The 19,071-nt window shown below is 32.9% G+C and overlaps 1 protein-coding gene across 5 annotated transcripts; it reads right to left on the reverse strand.

The window, feature by feature from the left end:
- Positions 1-422: 422 nt before the first annotated feature.
- On the reverse strand, positions 423-15,866 carry LOC102617912 (protein NRT1/ PTR FAMILY 5.2-like). 5 transcript variants are annotated; one of them, XM_052440459.1, is made up of 5 exons: positions 15,524-15,866; positions 14,608-14,825; positions 13,501-14,066; positions 13,056-13,355; positions 423-1,322 (listed from the first exon to the last, which is right to left on the reverse strand). In XM_052440459.1, the coding sequence occupies exons 1-5, from the start codon at positions 15,639-15,641 to the stop codon at positions 737-739; spliced, it is 1,788 nt and encodes a 595-aa protein (XP_052296419.1). In that variant the 5' UTR covers positions 15,642-15,866; the 3' UTR covers positions 423-736. The 5 variants fall into 5 exon arrangements, with proteins under 5 accessions (XP_052296419.1, XP_052296420.1, XP_052296424.1 ...); XM_052440460.1 differs by lacking the exons at positions 13,056-13,355; positions 13,501-14,066; positions 14,608-14,825; positions 15,524-15,866 and adding exons at positions 1,724-2,289; positions 4,437-4,654; positions 5,179-5,479 and having other exon boundaries at positions 423-1,622; XM_052440455.1 differs by lacking the exon at positions 423-1,322 and having other exon boundaries at positions 12,175-13,355; positions 15,524-15,841.
- Positions 15,867-19,071: the final 3,205 nt, after the last annotated feature.

Genomic DNA, 19,071 nt, shown 5'->3' on the forward strand with positions numbered 1-19,071 from the left:
GTAGTCTTTTTGGACTTCAATTTTTTTCTTTTTTTCCCTAGCACTAGGCATTGTTTGATCTTAGTGTGAATCTTCTTGGAGTATTTTATCATAGAGAGTGTGCATAATATATCTTCACTAATAATTTTTTTCTTTTTATTTTCAATCGTTGTTTATCCTGTCTACAGGATGAATATTATTAGAATCCAAAACTCACATTGAATATTTCAGAATCCAAAACTCACATTGAATATATATAGAATCAAAGACTTGCATTAAATATTTTCTGAAACAAAAACTGACATTGTTGTCTATTGAGCTATTACTTTGTGATTAGAAGAGAACTCACAGTGAAATCCATTTATATTAGTCAATCATTTTTAATGTGCCATTCATAGTTTTGTTCAAAGTAGTGCTGGTTTAATGGTTTTTATTTTTATAGATTTTCAAGATTTTCCCTCAAATTTCAACTCTCCAATAAAGTCACTATTGAAACAAATACTTGAAATCCTTCATACGACTCTATACCAAATCCCATTTCTTTCGAAATTTCATCTGTGTGAACATTACATTTTCTTTACATACTTTTTCTTCTTTTTTGAGCTACAATATTAATGTGACTGGTGTGAAGGAAATTTAACACATAGTGCTGTGTCAAACAATCAACACCAAAGTAAAATTATCAGTTAAATCTCTATATTAGCCTTACCAGAAACCGAGCTTCAGTTCTGATTCTGTGTGAATCAATTCTATCTAATCAGCCAGGCACAGTTGCTTCCTGTGCAGATGCCCTTGATCTCATCACTTTCAACTCTTCAGTGAGCACCTCCATTGAATCCGAAACTTCAGCCTTGTACACATAGAACTTTGCCACAACCAAGAAGAAAACAAAGTTCAAGACATTCAATATAGCGAAAAAGGCATAGTAATAGTCCAAATGAGAAACATTAAGGTTGTTTAGAATCCATCCTTTGTGCCCATGCCTTTTGGTTATGTTAGAAACCGTTGAAAGCAGAAAGGTACTAAAGAAATTTCCAACTCCTAAAGTAGTCATTGAATAAGAAGTTCCAAGACTCTTCATGTTCTCTGGTGCCTGATCATAAAAGAACTCAATCTTCGCTACCTCCAAGAATGCATCAGCTGTTCCCATAAGCACAAATTGAGGAAGCAAAACGAATATCGTTAAAGGAACCTGCTGTCCTTTTTCAACTATACTATGGTCCTTGGCCACACTTAGTCTATATCTCTCTGTAAAAGAAGCAATAACCATAATTATAATATGAATGACTAGGCCAATTCCCATTCTTTGAAGAAGAGTGATCCCTCTAGGATTCTTAGTCCACCTTCGCATAATCTTGACAAAGTATCGATCATATAAGACGACACAAATAAGCATTGATAAGGTTACAAATCCTATTAAACTTGCAGGGGGGATCTTGAAGCTGCTACCAATAGCTCTATCAAGGGTAGTGCCTTGCTTTACAAAAAGGGTGTTGATTTGAGCAAGCATTGTACTGGGAACAAACGTGGCAACCAAGATTGGGATCATTGCTAACATTTGCTTGGTTTCCTCTACTTGAGTCACTGAGCATAACATCCATGGATTTGTTGAACTTGTTTTGACTGCAGCTTTGTTAAAGAACCTGCACGCAAGAATAGACATGAAGATACAATTAAACATGCCTTGAGTCTGCCACATATTCAATGGGCCCAATATATATATATAAGCAACTATGACACTAACCTCAAATTTTGGGTGGAGTCAATCATGTACTTCCATTTTTGTGCATAATCTTCCAAGTCAAGTTCATAAAGTTCTTTAGGGTTAGTAGGGAGAGGCACATTCCATTTTCTTATGGCAGCAACAATGACCTTTGCCATCCTTGTGAATGGGCTTCCTGTGGGCTTCTTGTGCCTGTAGAAGGGTGTGCCAGCGAAGAAAATCGCAATGGATATAGAAAGACCGAGTGTCGGAAGCCCATAACCCAAGGTCCAGCCCATATTGTCTTGTATGTAGACAAGCACTGTATTGGCAAAGAGTGCCCCAAAGAAGATGCTGAACATCCACCAGTTGAAGAAGGAGAGCTTATGGGCCTTCTCCTTGGGCTCAAATTCATCGAATTGGTCCGCGCCAATTGTCGAGATGTTGGGCTTGGTTCCTCCGGTTCCCACAGCCAGCGTGTAGAGTGCAGCAAAGAAGATGCCTAATTGTAATGTCGAAGCCTTCTTACAGTCTTGACTGTTAATATCTTTGCATGCAGGAGGTTTCAACCCAGGTAATGATACTGATAATGTCAGCACAATCATCCCCTGTACTAGAAAAAAGAAAATATAGAATTAAAAAATCATTAAAAAGAATACAAAAAAAATTATATGTCTTTAATATACAATACGCCCACTTGGCTTGATGGTCTGGTTTTTCGATCTTTAACTAGTCAACAAAGAGCTAGCGAAAAGCTGCGAGGAGTAAGAAAGTGCAACAGAGGGGGTTACAGTACATAAGGATGTGGATGTAGGAGTGAGAAATGGGGGGGGGGGGGGGAACACAAAAGTGAGGGAAGAATTAATACAAAAAGAAAAATCAGAAATGGCAATATGCCTTGGTTTAAAAAAAGCGAGAAATTTTGAGCGGGAAAGAATGAAATCAAAGGGGCTTTGGAAGATAGAGAGGACCAACAGAAAACAAGCATGGGCCTAGCCCAAATGGAATCGGAAGTTTAAGACGCAGAAAATGAGCTGAGAATGGATAAACAAAAGCGCAAAAGAAAGAATTGGAAATTCCAAGCCCGAAATATGAAAGGAATCGAAGACAAAATGAAGGGGCCTACAAACTTAGAAATGCCCATTAGCTTAATGAATTGGGAAAGCCCAAGGGCAAAAAAGAGTAAAATAAGTAGCCCATAGAAGTTTGAATTTTCACAACAGGTACAAAGATATAGTGCAACAACTACAAAGCTAATCTTTGATAATGAGAATGGTGAGCTAAGGGAGGAGATTCAGAATGCAGTAAATGAAACATCAGCGGTAGGGGTGGGCGTTCGGTTTGGGTTAACTGGTGAAACCAGAACGGATTAAAGGTTTCAACCCGTTCGGATTAAAATTCTCCACTCATTCGGGTTGAAGCTTTTTTTTTTTTTTAAGATTCAGCAGCTTTCAGCTTTTAAAATTTAAAAATATATATACATTAAACAAAAAAAATCCCTAAACAGCTAATTGTTCCTTAAGGATGTTTGGAATATTTAGAATTGAGAGTTTTAAATTGTTGAAATGTTATTAAGGATGATTTGTAGTTTATATTTGTTATTAAGGATGTTTGGAATTGAGATTTTTGGATTTTAAGTGGTTGTTATAATTTTTGGATTAAATTGTTCCTTAAGGATGTTTGGAATATTTGGAATTGAGAGTTTTAAATTATTGAAATGTTATTAAGGATGATTTGTAGGATGTTTGGAATTGAGATTTTTGGATTTTAAGTGGTTGTTATAATTTTTGGATTAAATTATTCCTTAAGGATGTTTGAAATGTTTGGAACTAAGATTTTTAAATTGTTGAAATGTTATTAAGGATGATTTGTAGTTGATATTTGTTGTTAAGGATGTTTGGAATTGAGATTTTTAGATTTTAAGTGATTGTTGTTAGAATTTTTAGATTAAATTATTCCAACCCATTTTAACCCAAACTAACCCGAATTATTCTAACCCAAACTAACCCGAATTAACCTGAACCGAAATTTTAACCCGAATTATCAACCCAACCCGATCCGAATTGCCAAACCAAACCGAATTGAACCGAATTAAATTCGTTTCGGTTAGGTTCGGGTTGGCGTTTTCAACCTGATTGGGTTCAATTCTCCAATCCGAACGGGTTGAAACCCAAACCGAAACCCGAATAACCCAAACCAAAACCTGATTTGCCCACCATAGCCAAAAAAGCATTAGATGTTGAAAATCATTGTATTTGGCTGGAAAATTTTCCAATTTAAATTATGATGTTGCTGTCAAAGTTTGTTTAATGGAAAGCTTTACTTCCTCATTAAAATTTAAAAAAAAAAACTACTAGTCAACAAAGACCAAGTAAACCATGTGCTCCGATCTTGAAAATTAGGATGATATTTTGTCATGTATCCTGGTTTTATCATTAATTTATATCAGACACCGACAATCCGACATCGTATTGCCTTCTGAAAACAGATTTTAGGTACCTAGTCAAAGTGGTCATTCATGCAGGCACTCGTTTGACCTTACAAAATTATTTAATCTTATCTTTCAATATCAGATATTTTCAATATTTGAAATTTTGATATATGATGTTAAACTTGCAAATCATGTGATTGCATTTGCTTACGGATTAAATATCATGAGATGATCGCATGTTAGAAAAAAAAAAAAAAAAAAAAACCTAAATTATCTTATAAATTAATTAAAAAATCGTTGACCATAATAAATAAACATACATACCATGAGGTAAATACAAGAAGCGATGGCGAAGGTCCAGTAGCGGCCGAGATGGGCATCGGCGACGTAAGCGCCCACAATGGGGGTGACCCAAATGGTGCCAACCCAGTTGGTGACGTTGTTAGCCGACTTCACAGTGCCCTGATGCAGCTTGTTTGTCAAATACAGCACCAAATTTGACGATATCCCATGATAGGCCATACGTTCAAACACCTCGTATGCTGCAAGTAATAACAGCAAGCCAAAAAGTAGCCAACAAAAGATTTAGAAAACAGTCGGGAATTGAACAGTTTTGTTAAATATCTCCTAAAAAGTAACGTGACTACAAGTCGTGATTTGATTTGGAGAGATGGACGGGAAAGGACCGCTTTTTGGTAACCACCCATGGGGTCTTTGACAACTCCAAGTTTTGGAGCTATGTAATGATTAAAGGTTACTTTTACTGTTTAAAGATTCACTAAAATCTCTGGAAGTGGTACAAGAAATCTGAAGTTCGAAGCTTGCTTATGCACACGAGGAGATCATACGAGGATGAGGAAAAAGGAAAAGGGTTCCAAGGAAATATGGAAGAGGGAACAAAGGCATGCATATGCGATTGCAAGGTGAGACAAAAGTGTCATAAGAGAAATGAGCTAGCAAAACGGCTGGCCGAATCCTGAACAAAGGCATGCATATATGGAAGGAAATATAATAACAACTCTTACACTTATATAGGATTAAACTGAGAGAAGTTCAAATATTGTACCAACAACAAAGGAGCAAGCTCTCCATCCCCCACGCTTGGATCTGCGAACAGGGTTGCCTTTGAGGTCCACAGTGCCATCTTGTGTATAATCGTCTATATTTCCTTCCATATTTTTATTTAATTATTTGCTGCTCGTTCTCTTTTCTTCTTGTTCGTCAGTTTAAGTTTAGAGTGTCCATAGATGTATAATATCGTCAAATTTATAGACACTCAATTTCTCTTCGCCGGGAAAGATAATTAGTAGTAAATTTACCCATATGCCATCACCAATCTTCCTCCGATATTTTTTTTGGGTGGGGTGGGTGGGGGGGGGGGGGGTGGGGAGGATAAGAATTCTTCCTTGACTAAAAAATACAACGAACAGTACTTGGATCGGAATTATCTGAAATTCTGAATGGGTGACTGATAGAGTGATGGTTAGTAAATTTCATTCAGCCCCCTTATACTCTATATTATTTATAATTTATTCATAACTACTATAAAACTTTCTACATTGTAAACTTTCATTTAGCCTCTTACACTATGTTTTATTTCATTAAAACCCTTATAGTACCAATTCGTCCCCTGTGATTTTAAATTTCTAAAATACCCTCATTTAATTAAAAAATATAATTATTATTAAATGAATTATAATTATAATAATTATTTTATTATAACTATAAATATAATTATAATGTTTAAATAATATATTATTATTAACAAGAATAAAAAGTATTATAATCAATTAATCTATTAACAATAATTAATAATATTTTTTTGTTAAATTGTTATTAATAATAATTATTATTAATAAATAATTTTTGAATATTAATAATAACAATAATTAAATTACAAAATAATAATTATGATAAAAATTAATTAAGAATTTTATAGTAATTTATTACAATTTAACTCATTCTAATTTTGATTCATGTTTAGTGAACGCACTATAAAATTGTAAATCACTTTATATTCAATTAGACCACTCTATATTATTTATAATTTATTCATAAATATTATGAATTTTATAGTGCATTCACTAATCGGAATAGTTATAATCAAGATGAGGAATTGGAATCAGAATAATTTATTTACTTGAACAGCAAGAATCATAATTAGAATGAGCTCTATTACCATTTATGTGTTTACTTTGTCTTAGAATCATAATCATAATGAGTTAAATCGTAACAAATTATTATAAAATCCTTAATTAATTTTTATCATAAATATTAATTTATATTTTTATTATTATTATTATTCAAAAATTAATTATTAATAGTAATTATCATTAATTATTATTATTAACAATTTAACAAAAAAATTATTATTAATTATTGTTAATAGATTAATTAATTATAATATTTTTTATTCTTGTTAATAATAATAATAATCTAGTTAAAAATTATAATTATATTTATAGTTATAATAAAATAATAATAATAATTTATTTAATAATTATTATATTTTTTAATTAAATGGATGGTATTTTGGAAATTTAAAATTATAAGGGACGAATTGATAGTCTAAGGGTTTCAATGAAATAAAACAGAGTGCAAGAAGCTTAACAAAATTTTACAATACAAAAAATTTTATAATATTTATAGATAAATTATAAATAATATAGAGTATAGGGGGCGGAATGAAATTTTATAAGACAGCAGTGGTTGAATTTTAAATATACTTCAGCATAAATTAGAGGTGAGGAACTGTATATCCAAGACATCATCATTGGTTCATCAATTACTGATATCTCTCATTTGACGCGTGCAGAAACAATTTCCGTAGAGACTTAGAAACCTAGAGTCAAAAAGCATGGGTCAAACTTAATTTAATAATTTTTTTCTGGAGTAGGAACGTATGAGGAGCGTGGCCCAAAAATTCTTTGTGGAATAAATTTTGCAAATTAAATCAACCGAAGACCCCACAACTGGTGAGTATAATTAAGACAAATTAAGACAGCTTCCTCTTGCCAATGTCATCATAAGTCAATGCGTGTTTGACAAACGCTCAACTATCTTATGGATTTCTTAGCTTCCAGTCATTGAACTGTTTTAAATATTCGTCGACTATTCAAAATTATGAGACCAGTTGGTTGGTTTCGATTAGATTATTTCTACACCAATCACCATAAGTACAAAAAATTTGTATAATAGGGTGTGTTTGGAATTGAGGTGCTGTAGATTAAAAGCTACAGTTGTTGTGGAAAAAAAACTGTAACTATGAAATAAAAAATAATAATTTTAATAAAATTATTAAAGATATAATAGATTTTACATTATACAAATAAAAAATTATATCAACGTAATTTTCAAGTTACAACAACTAACATTTATCAAACGTTTTAATGTTGTAACTTTTAATGTACAGTTGTCCAACCTCAATTTCAAACGCACTCGTTATCTATAACTAAAATCACATTTATTTTAATCATCTTATTTGTTATTTAATCTCTACATTGAACCATATGAATGAGGATTATTTTATGTCTTTTTTTTTCTAAATAAACTAATATTAACGCCAAGTATTATGAATGAGGATTAAGTCACGAATTATATTATCTCACTTCGCACATATGATAAAAGAAAAATCCGTGATTATTGGCTGTGAAAATTGGGGGACCACTCCAAGACATTACAAGAATCAAATTGCATTTACACATTTGACCACGCATTTGCACGGTTGCAACTTGTTTTCAACCGACCATCCCTATCATGCCCTTTGCCTTTATTCCATACTGGGATCAGAATTGCCGACTCTTGAATGGTCGTGTGCATTGACTAGTAAAGTCGTCAGAAACAGCAACGGCTTCTAGACTTCTAGTTAAACGAGAATGGTGAAAATGGACCAACGAAGATGCAATTGAAATTGAGATTTTCCATTAAAAATAGAAAAAAAAAAAAAAAGGAAAAAGCGAATACATACATAATTTGCAAAAGTATTCCGAACTCTCGCATCAACTATTTTAAATTGTTGTGAATGGTCGTTAGTTCAAACGATAAAATCTTTTAAATACAAATATAAGAGGTTCGAAGTTTGAATCAATTATTTATAATTTTTACATTTAATTTATGATACCATCATAATCTTATATTACCTTGATGTTAAAAGTGATGTTAATTTAGATTTACTTTTTCAATTATTTTGAGATTTATGGTGATCATATTCTATTTGATTTTACCAACTGGCTTCATTACTTAGTTCTTGAAATTTTTGATTTATAATCTTTCAAGTTGTGGTGACCCATGGTGAAAGCGATTTTAGTTTTTTATGAATACTTTTTCTAGATTTTAGAATAAAAAGAGTACTAATAAAGAAACTTATCTACGATCGCATTGAACATAAAGCATTTTTGTATATCAAAAAATAAAATCAGCCTACATTTTTTTATCTCTAAAAATAGAATCAACTTATATTTATCATGGATTATGAGATGTGGCATTTGTGACGTAAATGATGGTGTAATGTAATTAATCACGTTTAAAAATTTATAAAAATTGATCACATTCACTATTTGAATATTTTATTTTCATATCAAATGTAGATTACATCACATAATAAGCATTTTCATTTTATTTTAAAGGGAAAAAAATAATACTAAACATCCCAAAACTTCCACTAGAATATTCATTTCAAAATAAGGTGTGATACTCGTCAAGCGATGACTAATCTTTCATAGTTTTTAAAGTAATTTATTTTAATATTTAATGATTTACATGATCCGTGCTACGTACCTCTTATATATAGTACGATCGATTTTTTTCTAGATAAGCACTAGTGTTTATTTCAACTTTTGGACCAATTAAATGAATTAAAATCGGACTGATGCCCCTCATTGATTGGGATCGAGTTCAAGTTTCAAAATTCTTCCGAATCAACTACGTTTCTAGAAATATGTTGAAAATCAATCCAACGACTTATTTTTTTAGTCGATAGATCATGAGTGCCAACCAATGATACTTTATTCTACCAAATTGATTACGCTTTTAGAAATACGTTGAAAGATCAAACCAACCATTTTACTTCGAATAAAAGCTTGAGTACCAACATTCGAGTCCAATATTAAATGTCACTTATTTAATTATGAATACAAGATTAGTTATTACTCTATTATATCATTAACAAATAAATGTCACATTAATTCTGATTTAAATCAAGACTTAAATATTAATATTCTTGACATTATTGGTTTATTTATTTAAAGAGAAAAAAAGAATAAGCAATACAAATAATGATACATTTGTAAATAGACACACATATATAAGGATGGATCAGCAACCCCCTAAAAATAGTCTCAATTTTACATTAATTAATATTTATTAGATTTGAATTGAATCAATGGATGAGATTTATTGAAATTAGACATTTAAAATTTTTAATATCTTTTCTCTCTATGTAAACCCCACCTCAAATATTTCTTCTTCTTTCATTTTTTTTCTCTTAATTCATGTGATGTGCTTTCTCTCTCTCTCCCCTCCTCTCTTCTCTTCGCTTGTTCTTTTTAATCTATGACTTTTCATTTGCTTCTTTTTTTTCTCAACCATAAAAATTCTTAACTCCTTCAAACAAAAATTATTTACTCTCTTCAATTGTTAACCTCACAACTCTTTGTGAAGATGCTTGAAGATATAGAAGATTTGGTAGACAAGCAAACACAAAATTTTGTACTAATGTTGTTGTCAATAGACAAGCATAATCACAAGGATTTTTTTTGTTAAACTTGTGTTTGATGAATGTTTGGGTGGGGGACCAGTTCTGGTGGTTAAAATTAATAATTTTGTACTTTCTAATAGTATGTGGAGAGAGAAAATGAATGAAATAAAGAATTGTGAAATTAACAGTTGGAGAGAGTAAAGAATTTGAAAAATGCTAGGTAAAGAGAAAGTTGAGAGAAATAATGAAGAAAATGGTAGAGAGAAAGTGGATGGATAGAGAAAGAGGATTAATTTCTCTCAATTTTCTCTCACCTTTCTCTCTGCTTAGCACCACACCACTTTCAGAATTTTTGTTGGAGAGAGTTAGAATTTTTATGGTTGAGGAAAAAAAAAAAGCAAACGAAAAGTCATAAATTAAAAAGAACAAGAAAAGAGAAGAGAGGAGGAAAGAGAGAGAGAAAGCACATCACGTGAAGGAAAAGTAAAAATAAAAGGAGGAAAAAGATTTGAGGTGGGTATTACATAGAGAGAAAAGACATTAAAAAATCTTGAATATTTAATTTTAATAAATCCCACCCATTGATTCAATTCAAATCTAAAGCATATTAGTTAGTGTAAAATTAAAAGTATTTTTAAGGGATTGTTGATCGATCCCTTATATATAAATAATTCTCTAGTCAAGGCATTCTTACTCTTAGCTAACTAGCTAGCAGTTGCTCTTTATCTCCCCACTTTCTTCATTTAGGTCTTTTTTGGGATTGAAGTATTGTAACTTTTAAATTAAAACTATTGTAGAAAAAAGTTGTAAATATAAATTTTAAATAATAATTATAAATTTTCTATCATACAAGTAAAAAATCAATCAGATCAATATAGCTTCTAAGTTATAATAGTTAGTATCTACCAAACACTTTAGTGTTGTAATTTAAAACTATAGCAATTCAACGTCAATCCCAAACGCACCCTTAATTACCCACCAAGCCTGTCGGAATTCTTTTCTCGGCCAGCTCGCCGGCCCTGTCACTGCCGACTCCGACGTCGCCTGGCCCTTTGGCAAGCTTGAAGGGATTGATTCTGATGACATCCGTGAGACTGCTTACGAGGTCTTTTTCACTTCATGCAGGTCTTCTCCAGGCTTGGTGGACCCAATGCTACAAGCTTTTATTCCTCAAATGACAATAATAATAATAACAGTGGTGGTGACGAGGGAGTAGGAGGAGGCGGTGGTTCCGGATCCGGGTCACCGACCGCTAGGTTTAACGTCTTCATACTAATTCCAATTCTTATTTTGAGCATGCAACAAATGCCATTTAATCTGCCTGCCAACATGTATCAGAAGTTGCTGCCTACCGTCTAATCTTCCTTGATTCAAACTCCGTGTTCTACGAAAGCCTTTATGTCGGTGATGTTGCAAATGCAAGAGTTAGCCCTGCATTGCGAACTCTTAAGCAAAACGTCACTTCTTTGAGTGCCATTCTTACGGATAAAGCTCAAGCTTTAGCCATAAAAGTAAGTTATGAAGACATCTTTCGAAGCATTCCTTATGATTTTGCTTGTTGGGGGAAGCTCTCGGGTCTTCTATCATTCCGATCATCAGATGATTGAGGAGGATTTTGACAGCTTGAAGAGGGTATTCTGCACATGTGGTGAAGGACTGATAGTTGAAGATGTGGTGGATCGCGAGGCTGAGACCGTTGAAGGGGTGATAGGTTTGATAGGGCAACAAATTGAACAACTATTAGAAGATTTCATAATTCTTTTCTGTGAAACAAGTGGTATCAGAGTTGGAAGCACATGTCAAAAGCTACCAATGCCACGAACAACAGGAAGGTGGACCATAGCAGATCCTAACACCATACTGAGGGTGTTGTGTCACATGAACGACCGAGCTCCAAACCAGTTTCTGAAGAAATCTTTCCAGTTAGCAAAGAGGAAATGAAGACAAACCTTGTCTTGTACATTTGAAGCAGAGAGAGTAAATTTGTGTTTCACAATAGTATCGATCACTTCTAGCCATGTAACTGAAAATAGAACTTGGAGATACTATGGGGGGTTCTTATATCTAAATTATGTTCACTCAAATTCTATATGAAGATGTTGCTGAGGGTTGAGAGAGCATTGTAGTCTTTTTGGACTTCAATTTTTTTTTCTTTTTCTTTTTTTCCTAGCACTAGGCACTGTTTGATCTTAGTGTGAATCTTCTTGGAGTATTTTATCATAGAGAGTGTGCATAATATATCTTCGCAGATAGTTTTTTTTCTTTTATTTTTAATCTTTGTTTATCCTGTCTACAGGATGAATATTTTCAGAAACAAAAACTCACATGGTTGTCTATTGAGCTATTACTCTGTGATTAGAAGAGAACTCACAGTGAAATCCATCTAATGGTTTTTGCTTTTGTAGATTTTCAAGATTTTTTTTCCCTAAAATTTCAACTTTCCATAAAGTCACCAGGGAAACAAATACTTTACAACATTTTCTTTACATTCTTTTTCTTCTCTTTCGAGCTAAAACATTCTTGTGACTGATGTGAAGGAAATTTAACACAGACTGTTGTATCAAACAATCAAGCCCAAAGTAAAATTATCTGTTAAATCTCTATATTAGCCTGGCCAGAAACCGAGCTTCAATTCTGATTCTCGTGTGAAACAACAGCCTAATCAACCAGCCATAGTCGCTTTTTGTGCAGATGCCCTTAATCTCATCACCTTCAGTTCTTCAGTGAGCACCTCCATTGAATCTGAAACTTCAGCCTTGTACACATAGAACTTTGCCACAACCAAGAAGAAAACAAAGTTCAAGACATTCAATATAGCGAAAAAGGCATAGTAATAGTCCAAATGAGAAACATTAAGGTTGTTTAGAATCCATCCTTTGTGCCCATGCCTTTTGGTTATGTCAGAAACCGTTGAAAGCAGAAAGGTACTAAGGAAATTTCCAACTCCTAAAGTAGTCATTGAATAAGAAGTTCCAAGACTCTTCATGCTCTCTGGTGCCTGATCATAAAAGAACTCAATCTTCGCTACCTCCAAGAATGCATCAGCTGTTCCCATAAGCACAAATTGAGGAAGCAAAACGAATATCGTTAAAGGAACCTGCTGTCCTTTTTCAACTATACCATGGTCCTTGGCCACACTTAGTCTATATCTCTCGGTAAAAGAAGCAATAACCATAATTATAATATGAATGACTAGGCCAATTCCCATTCTTTGAAGAAGCGTGATCCCTCTAGGATTCTTAGTCCACCTTCGCGTAATCTTGACAAAGTATCGGTCATATAAGACGACACAAATAAGCATTGATAAGGTTACAAATCCTGTTAAACTTGCAGGGGGGATCTTGAAGCTGCTACCAATAGCTCTATCAAGGGTAGTGCCTTGCTTTACAAAAAGGGTGTTGATTTGAGCAAGCATTGTGCTGGGAACAAACGTGGCAACCAAGATTGGGATCATTGCTAACATTTGCTTGGTTTCCTCTACTTGAGTCACTGAGCATAACATCCATGGATTTGTTGAAGTTGTTTTGACTGCAGCTTTGTTAAAGAACCTGCACGCAAGAATAGACATGAAGATACAATTAAACAAAAATGTGCCTTGAGTCTGCCACATATTCAATGGGACCAATATATATATATATATATATATATATGTGTGTGTGTGTGTGTGTGTGTGTGTGCAACTATGACACTAACCTCAAATTTTGGGTGGAGTCGATCCTGTACTTCCCTTTTTGTGCATAATCTTCCAAGTCAAGTTCATAAAGTTCTTTAGGGTCAGTAGGCAGAGGCACATTCCATTTTCTTATGGCAGCAACAATGACCTTTGCCATCCTTGTGAATGGGCTTCCTGTGGGCTTCTTGTGCCTGTAGAAGGGTGTGCCAGCAAAGAAAATCGCAATGGATATCGCAAGACCGAGTGTCGGAAGCCCATAACCCAAGGTCCAGCCCACATTGTCTTGTATGTAGACAAGCACTGTATTGGCAAAGAGTGTCCCAAAGAAGATGCTAAACATCCACCAGTTGAAGAAGGAGAGCTTATGGGCCTTCTCCTTGGGCTCAAATTCATCAAATTGGTCCGCTCCTATCGTCGAGATGTTGGGCTTGGTTCCTCCAGTTCCCACAGCCAGTGTGTAGAGTGCAGCAAAGAAGATCCCTAATTGTAATGTTGAAGCCTTCTTACAGTCTTGACTGTTAATATCTTTGCACGTAGGAGGTTTCAACCCAGGTAATGACACTGATAGCGTTAGTACAATCATCCCCTGTAATTAGAAAAAAGAAAATATAAAATTAAAAAATCATTAAAAAAATACAGACAAAATTTATATATATGTCTTTATATACAATACGCCCACTTGGTCTGATTGTCTGATCTTCCTATCTTTAACAAGTCAACAAAGAGCAAGACATCTAAAACCATGTGCCCCGATCTTGAAAATTGGGATCAAATTTTGTCATTTATCCTGGTGTTATCATTAATTTATATCAGACACCGACAATGCGACATTGTATTGCCTTCTAAAAACAGATATTAGGTACCTAGTCAAGTGGTCATTCATGCAGGCACTTGTTTGACCTTACAAAATTATTTGATCTTATCTTTCAGTATTGGATATTTTCAATATTTGAAATTTTGATATATGATGTTGAACTTGCAAATCATGTGATTGCATTTGCTTACTGATTAAATATCATCAGATGATTGCATATAAGAAAAAGAACCTAAATGATCCAATAAATTAATTAGATAATATAATATCACATGACAGTGTGTCGTTTACCATAATAAATAAGTATACATACCATGAGGTAAATACAAGAAGCGATGGCGAAGGTCCAGTAGCGGCCGAGATGGGCATCGGCAACATAAGCGCCCACAATGGGAGTGACCCAAATGGTGCCAACCCAGTTGGTGACGTTGTTAGCCGACTTCACAGTGCCCTGATGCAGCTTGTTTGTCAAATACAGCACCAAATTTGACGATATCCCATAATAGGCCATACGTTCAAACACCTCATATACTGCAAATAATGACAACAAGCCAACAAGTAGCCAACAAAAGATTCAGAAAACAGTTGGGAACTGAACACTTTTGTTAAATATCTGCTAAAAAGTGAAATCTTTCTTATCAAAAAAAAAATATATATATATCTGCTAAAAAGTAATGTGACTACAAGTCGTGATTTGATTTGGTGGGATGGATGGGAAAGGACCGCTTTTTGGTGACCACTCATGGGGTCTTTGACAACTCCATGTTATGGAGCTATGTACTGATTAAGGCTTACTTTTCCTGTTTAAACATTTACTTTAAAAAAAGTTTAAAGATGATAAATACAAGCGTAGCTATAGATTTAGCAAAGCTGCATCTTGGTGTTTTCTACTTTGTCTTTTAGGCACGTGTTTTGCCCATGTGTCTCTACTTGGCACCGCAATATCGCGAAACTAGTAAAAATCTCTTGAAGTAGTACAAGAAATCTGAAGTTCGAAGCTCGCTCATGTACACCAGGAGATCATACGAGGAGGAGGAAAAAGGAAAAGGGTTCCAAAGAAACATGGAAGATGGAACAAAGGCATATGCTGTTGCAAGGCGAGACAAAACAGTAATAAAAGAAATGATCTAGCAAAACGGCTAGCTGAATCCTGAACGGCCATGAATAGAAATAATAACAACTCATACACATATAGGATTAAACAGAGTGAAGAAATTCAAATATTGTACCAACAACAAAGGAGCAGGCTCTCCATCCACCACGCTGGGATCTGCGAACAGGGTTGCCTTTGAGGTCCACAGTGCCATCTTGTGTATAATCATCTATATTTCCTTCTTCACCACCCATATTTTTGTTTAATTATTTGCTGCTCCTTTTCTTTTCTTCTCATTCGACAGTTTACGTTAGAGGGTCCATAAATGTAGAACACTCATTTATAGACACTCAATTCCTCTTCGCTGGGGAAGATAATTAGTAAATTTACCTATATGCCATCACGATTCTTCCTTTGACTTTTTTTTTTTTTTGGGGATAAGGGTTCTTCCTTTGACTTGTATTCAGAATCCCGCCATTTTTCTAAAGCTAAAAAATGCAACGAACAGTTCTTGGATCGGCATTATCTGCAATTCTGAATGGGTGACTGACAGTTAGTAGATAATAATATGAGTAATGATACAGTCACAAACTCTTGTACAAATTTATTTTGTACAAATTGATGTGGCATTAATTCATTGGTTGAATTAAATATCACTTGGCCCACATAATTTGTTTTTATTAATTTATATTTTAATTCAACCAATGAATTAATGCCACATCAGTTTGTACAAAATAAGTTTCTACAAGAGTTTGTGGTTGTATCATTACTCTAATAATATACATGTAAGAGTGGTTAAATTTTAAATATACTTCAGCATAAATTCAAGAAAAATTTCAGATTAATACGGGATATTGATTCATATTAATCAGATCATTTTACAAAATTAAAAAAAAATGATTATAGGAAAACTTAATTAAAAGAAAGACTAGTTTGACATTGTTTTAATATAATCATTTAATAAAATAAGAATTAATTTCAGATTATTCCCCTCACGAATTGATTATTTTTAATTCATCTTCTTTATTTTTTAAAATCTTAATTTATCTCCTTTATTTTGTTAACAGTACAAAATAAATTCATCCACTGCCTCCATTTTTCTTTATCTATTGAATAAAAATTAGAGTGCTTTAAGTTTTTTCAAAATTTTTTTTGTTATTTTACATAATCATGTAACATAATATATTATTATGTAGCAGCCATTGAATTTCATTCAACGGTTGTAAAAATATAAGATAAAAATTATATTATTTTCACAACCATTGAATTTTCATCCAACAATTATAAAAATAAAAAATAAAAAAATCATATTATTTTCACAACTGTTGAATTTTCATTCATTTAACGGTTGTTACATAATCATATATGTTTCATGATTATATAATATAGCAATCTTTTTTTTGGTAAAATAAAGAGAATAATCATGTCGGTTCATGGTAAGAATAATATAAAGATTACCCGTAAATTATTTCATTTATTTTAAATGTTTTTGCTCATTGTCATTGTCATATCACTGTCATGCTTGGGGAAGAAAACTTATACTGGACTATTCAATAAAATCATGTTATGTGCTTTAACTCATTTATTCCACTATCTATCAGCCAGCTGGGCTTGTGTCCGAATCCCATCTCCCTGTTGAAAGACTTTTAAGAATAAGTTTAAAGCAAACTTTGTTTTCTTTAAATCTATGAAAATGCTCTATTGGAATTTTAAAATTACAAAACATTTCCCAATTCATTTGAAAAGTTTCGAAATTGCCCCTAATCTAAATGCTCAATCCTGATGAGTTTAGTTAGTTTATTTTGGATTTTAGTTTAAGCTTCACTTGCTTTATGCATTAAAAAAAATTATTTATTTGATTGTATTCTAATCGAAACTATCAAGAATATTATGATTGAGCCATTATTATTATTATTATTATTATGGGAAAAATTCACCCCACCATAATTGAAAACATCATCTCACCTTCTCATTTGAGTTTTTTTTTCTTTTAATTTTAACTTTCTAAAGGATTGTAAAAATATTTCTTGAGCATTCATAAACTTACGAATACAAAATTTATATCTTAACTGATGTGGCACCAACAAAGTTAAAATATAAAATTTTATATCTTAATTGATTTGACACCAGCATTCATTTTTTTGAATAAGAAATTATAAGCCTCAGAAGTAATTGTTGCATGATCTTATAAAATCATGCTACTTTATCCACCGCATCAGCTAGGATACAATCAAACTTTATATCCAGGACTATACAAGCTCATTGTCATTAGTTCTTTAATTACCGATATTTCTCATATGACTTGTGCAGAAACAGTTTCCGTAGAGACTTCGACAACAAGACTCACAGTGCATGGGTTAAACTTAATTTTCTTCTGGAGTGGGAACATTTGAGCTTGTGGCCCCAAAATTCTTTGCGGAATAAATTTTGCAAATTAAGTCAATCGAAGACCTCACAACTGGTGATTAGAAGACAAACTAAGCCATTTTCCATTTGCTAATGTCATAAATAACTGCGTGATTGACCAGCTATTAGCTTTCGTACGAATTACTTTAAAGACTGTCACCAACTCCTGATCTAGCTCAAGTCATTGAACTGCTTTAAATATTTGCTGAATTTTCGAAATTATGAAATCAGACGGTTGGTTTCGATTAGGTTATTTCTACACCAACCATCATAAGTGCGAAAATTTTGTATAATGTTATTTATAACTAAAAATCACAATTATTTTCATTATCTTATTTATTATTTAATCTCTACATTGAACCATATGCATGAGGCTTATTTTATGTCTTTTTTTCTAAATAAATTAGAATTAACGCCCAGTAACAAGAAGAAACCTGTCTGGAAGACTGAACTAGTTGAGTGGTATTCTATTATTCCAAAAAAAAAAAAATCAAGTTGTCCACTTGTTTGTAATTTTTTAATTATGCCATCCTTAGTTTAATAAAATTGCCTATGTATCAAATAGTTTAACTCCTCCCTGGTACTTCACATCTAAGACAATATTAAATTATATGCCATTCAAACATGAGATTTGTATTTTAAATTTCTTTTAAATAAAATCAACAAATATTTACAATTAAAAGTTTAAGCCTCCTAAGTGAACTATGTACGTAATAGCACAATCTGAATATCTGGATCTAGAATGGTTCGGATCGATTTATAAATATTTGAAAGAAAATTAACTTTTATAATATTTACGAAAATATTCAAACCCTCAATTGTAACCTCAAAAATAAGGTTAGGAAGTGTTCATCGCTAATGCTTAGAGAATTTTTTATTTCAATTGATGTGGTGTGAATTACAATGACACAATATAACTATTAAGCATGATATTATTTTTTTTTTAATTTTACATATTTTTATCCAAAATTTGATTTTCAACTTTCAACTACAGGAGGGAGTAATACAGTAGGAAATCACGTGAAACAAATTGTATTAAAATTATGGTATGAACCGAATTATCAAAATTCGAAAGGGGACAATTTAGGTATGATGAATAAATTCTCGCCCACATTCATGCACGCCCGTCTGATTCGTATCATTTGTTTGCGGCTGTGCAAAGTGGGGACCACTCCAAGAGTTGACAAGAATCAAATTGCCGCGCTTACACATTTGAGCACGAATTGCACGATTGCAATTTCACACCACCATCCCTATTATACCCTTCGGCTTTATTTC

This window comes from Citrus sinensis, chromosome 1 (genome assembly GCF_022201045.2).
Source record: "Citrus sinensis cultivar Valencia sweet orange chromosome 1, DVS_A1.0, whole genome shotgun sequence".
Taxonomy (NCBI): domain Eukaryota; kingdom Viridiplantae; phylum Streptophyta; class Magnoliopsida; order Sapindales; family Rutaceae; genus Citrus; species Citrus sinensis.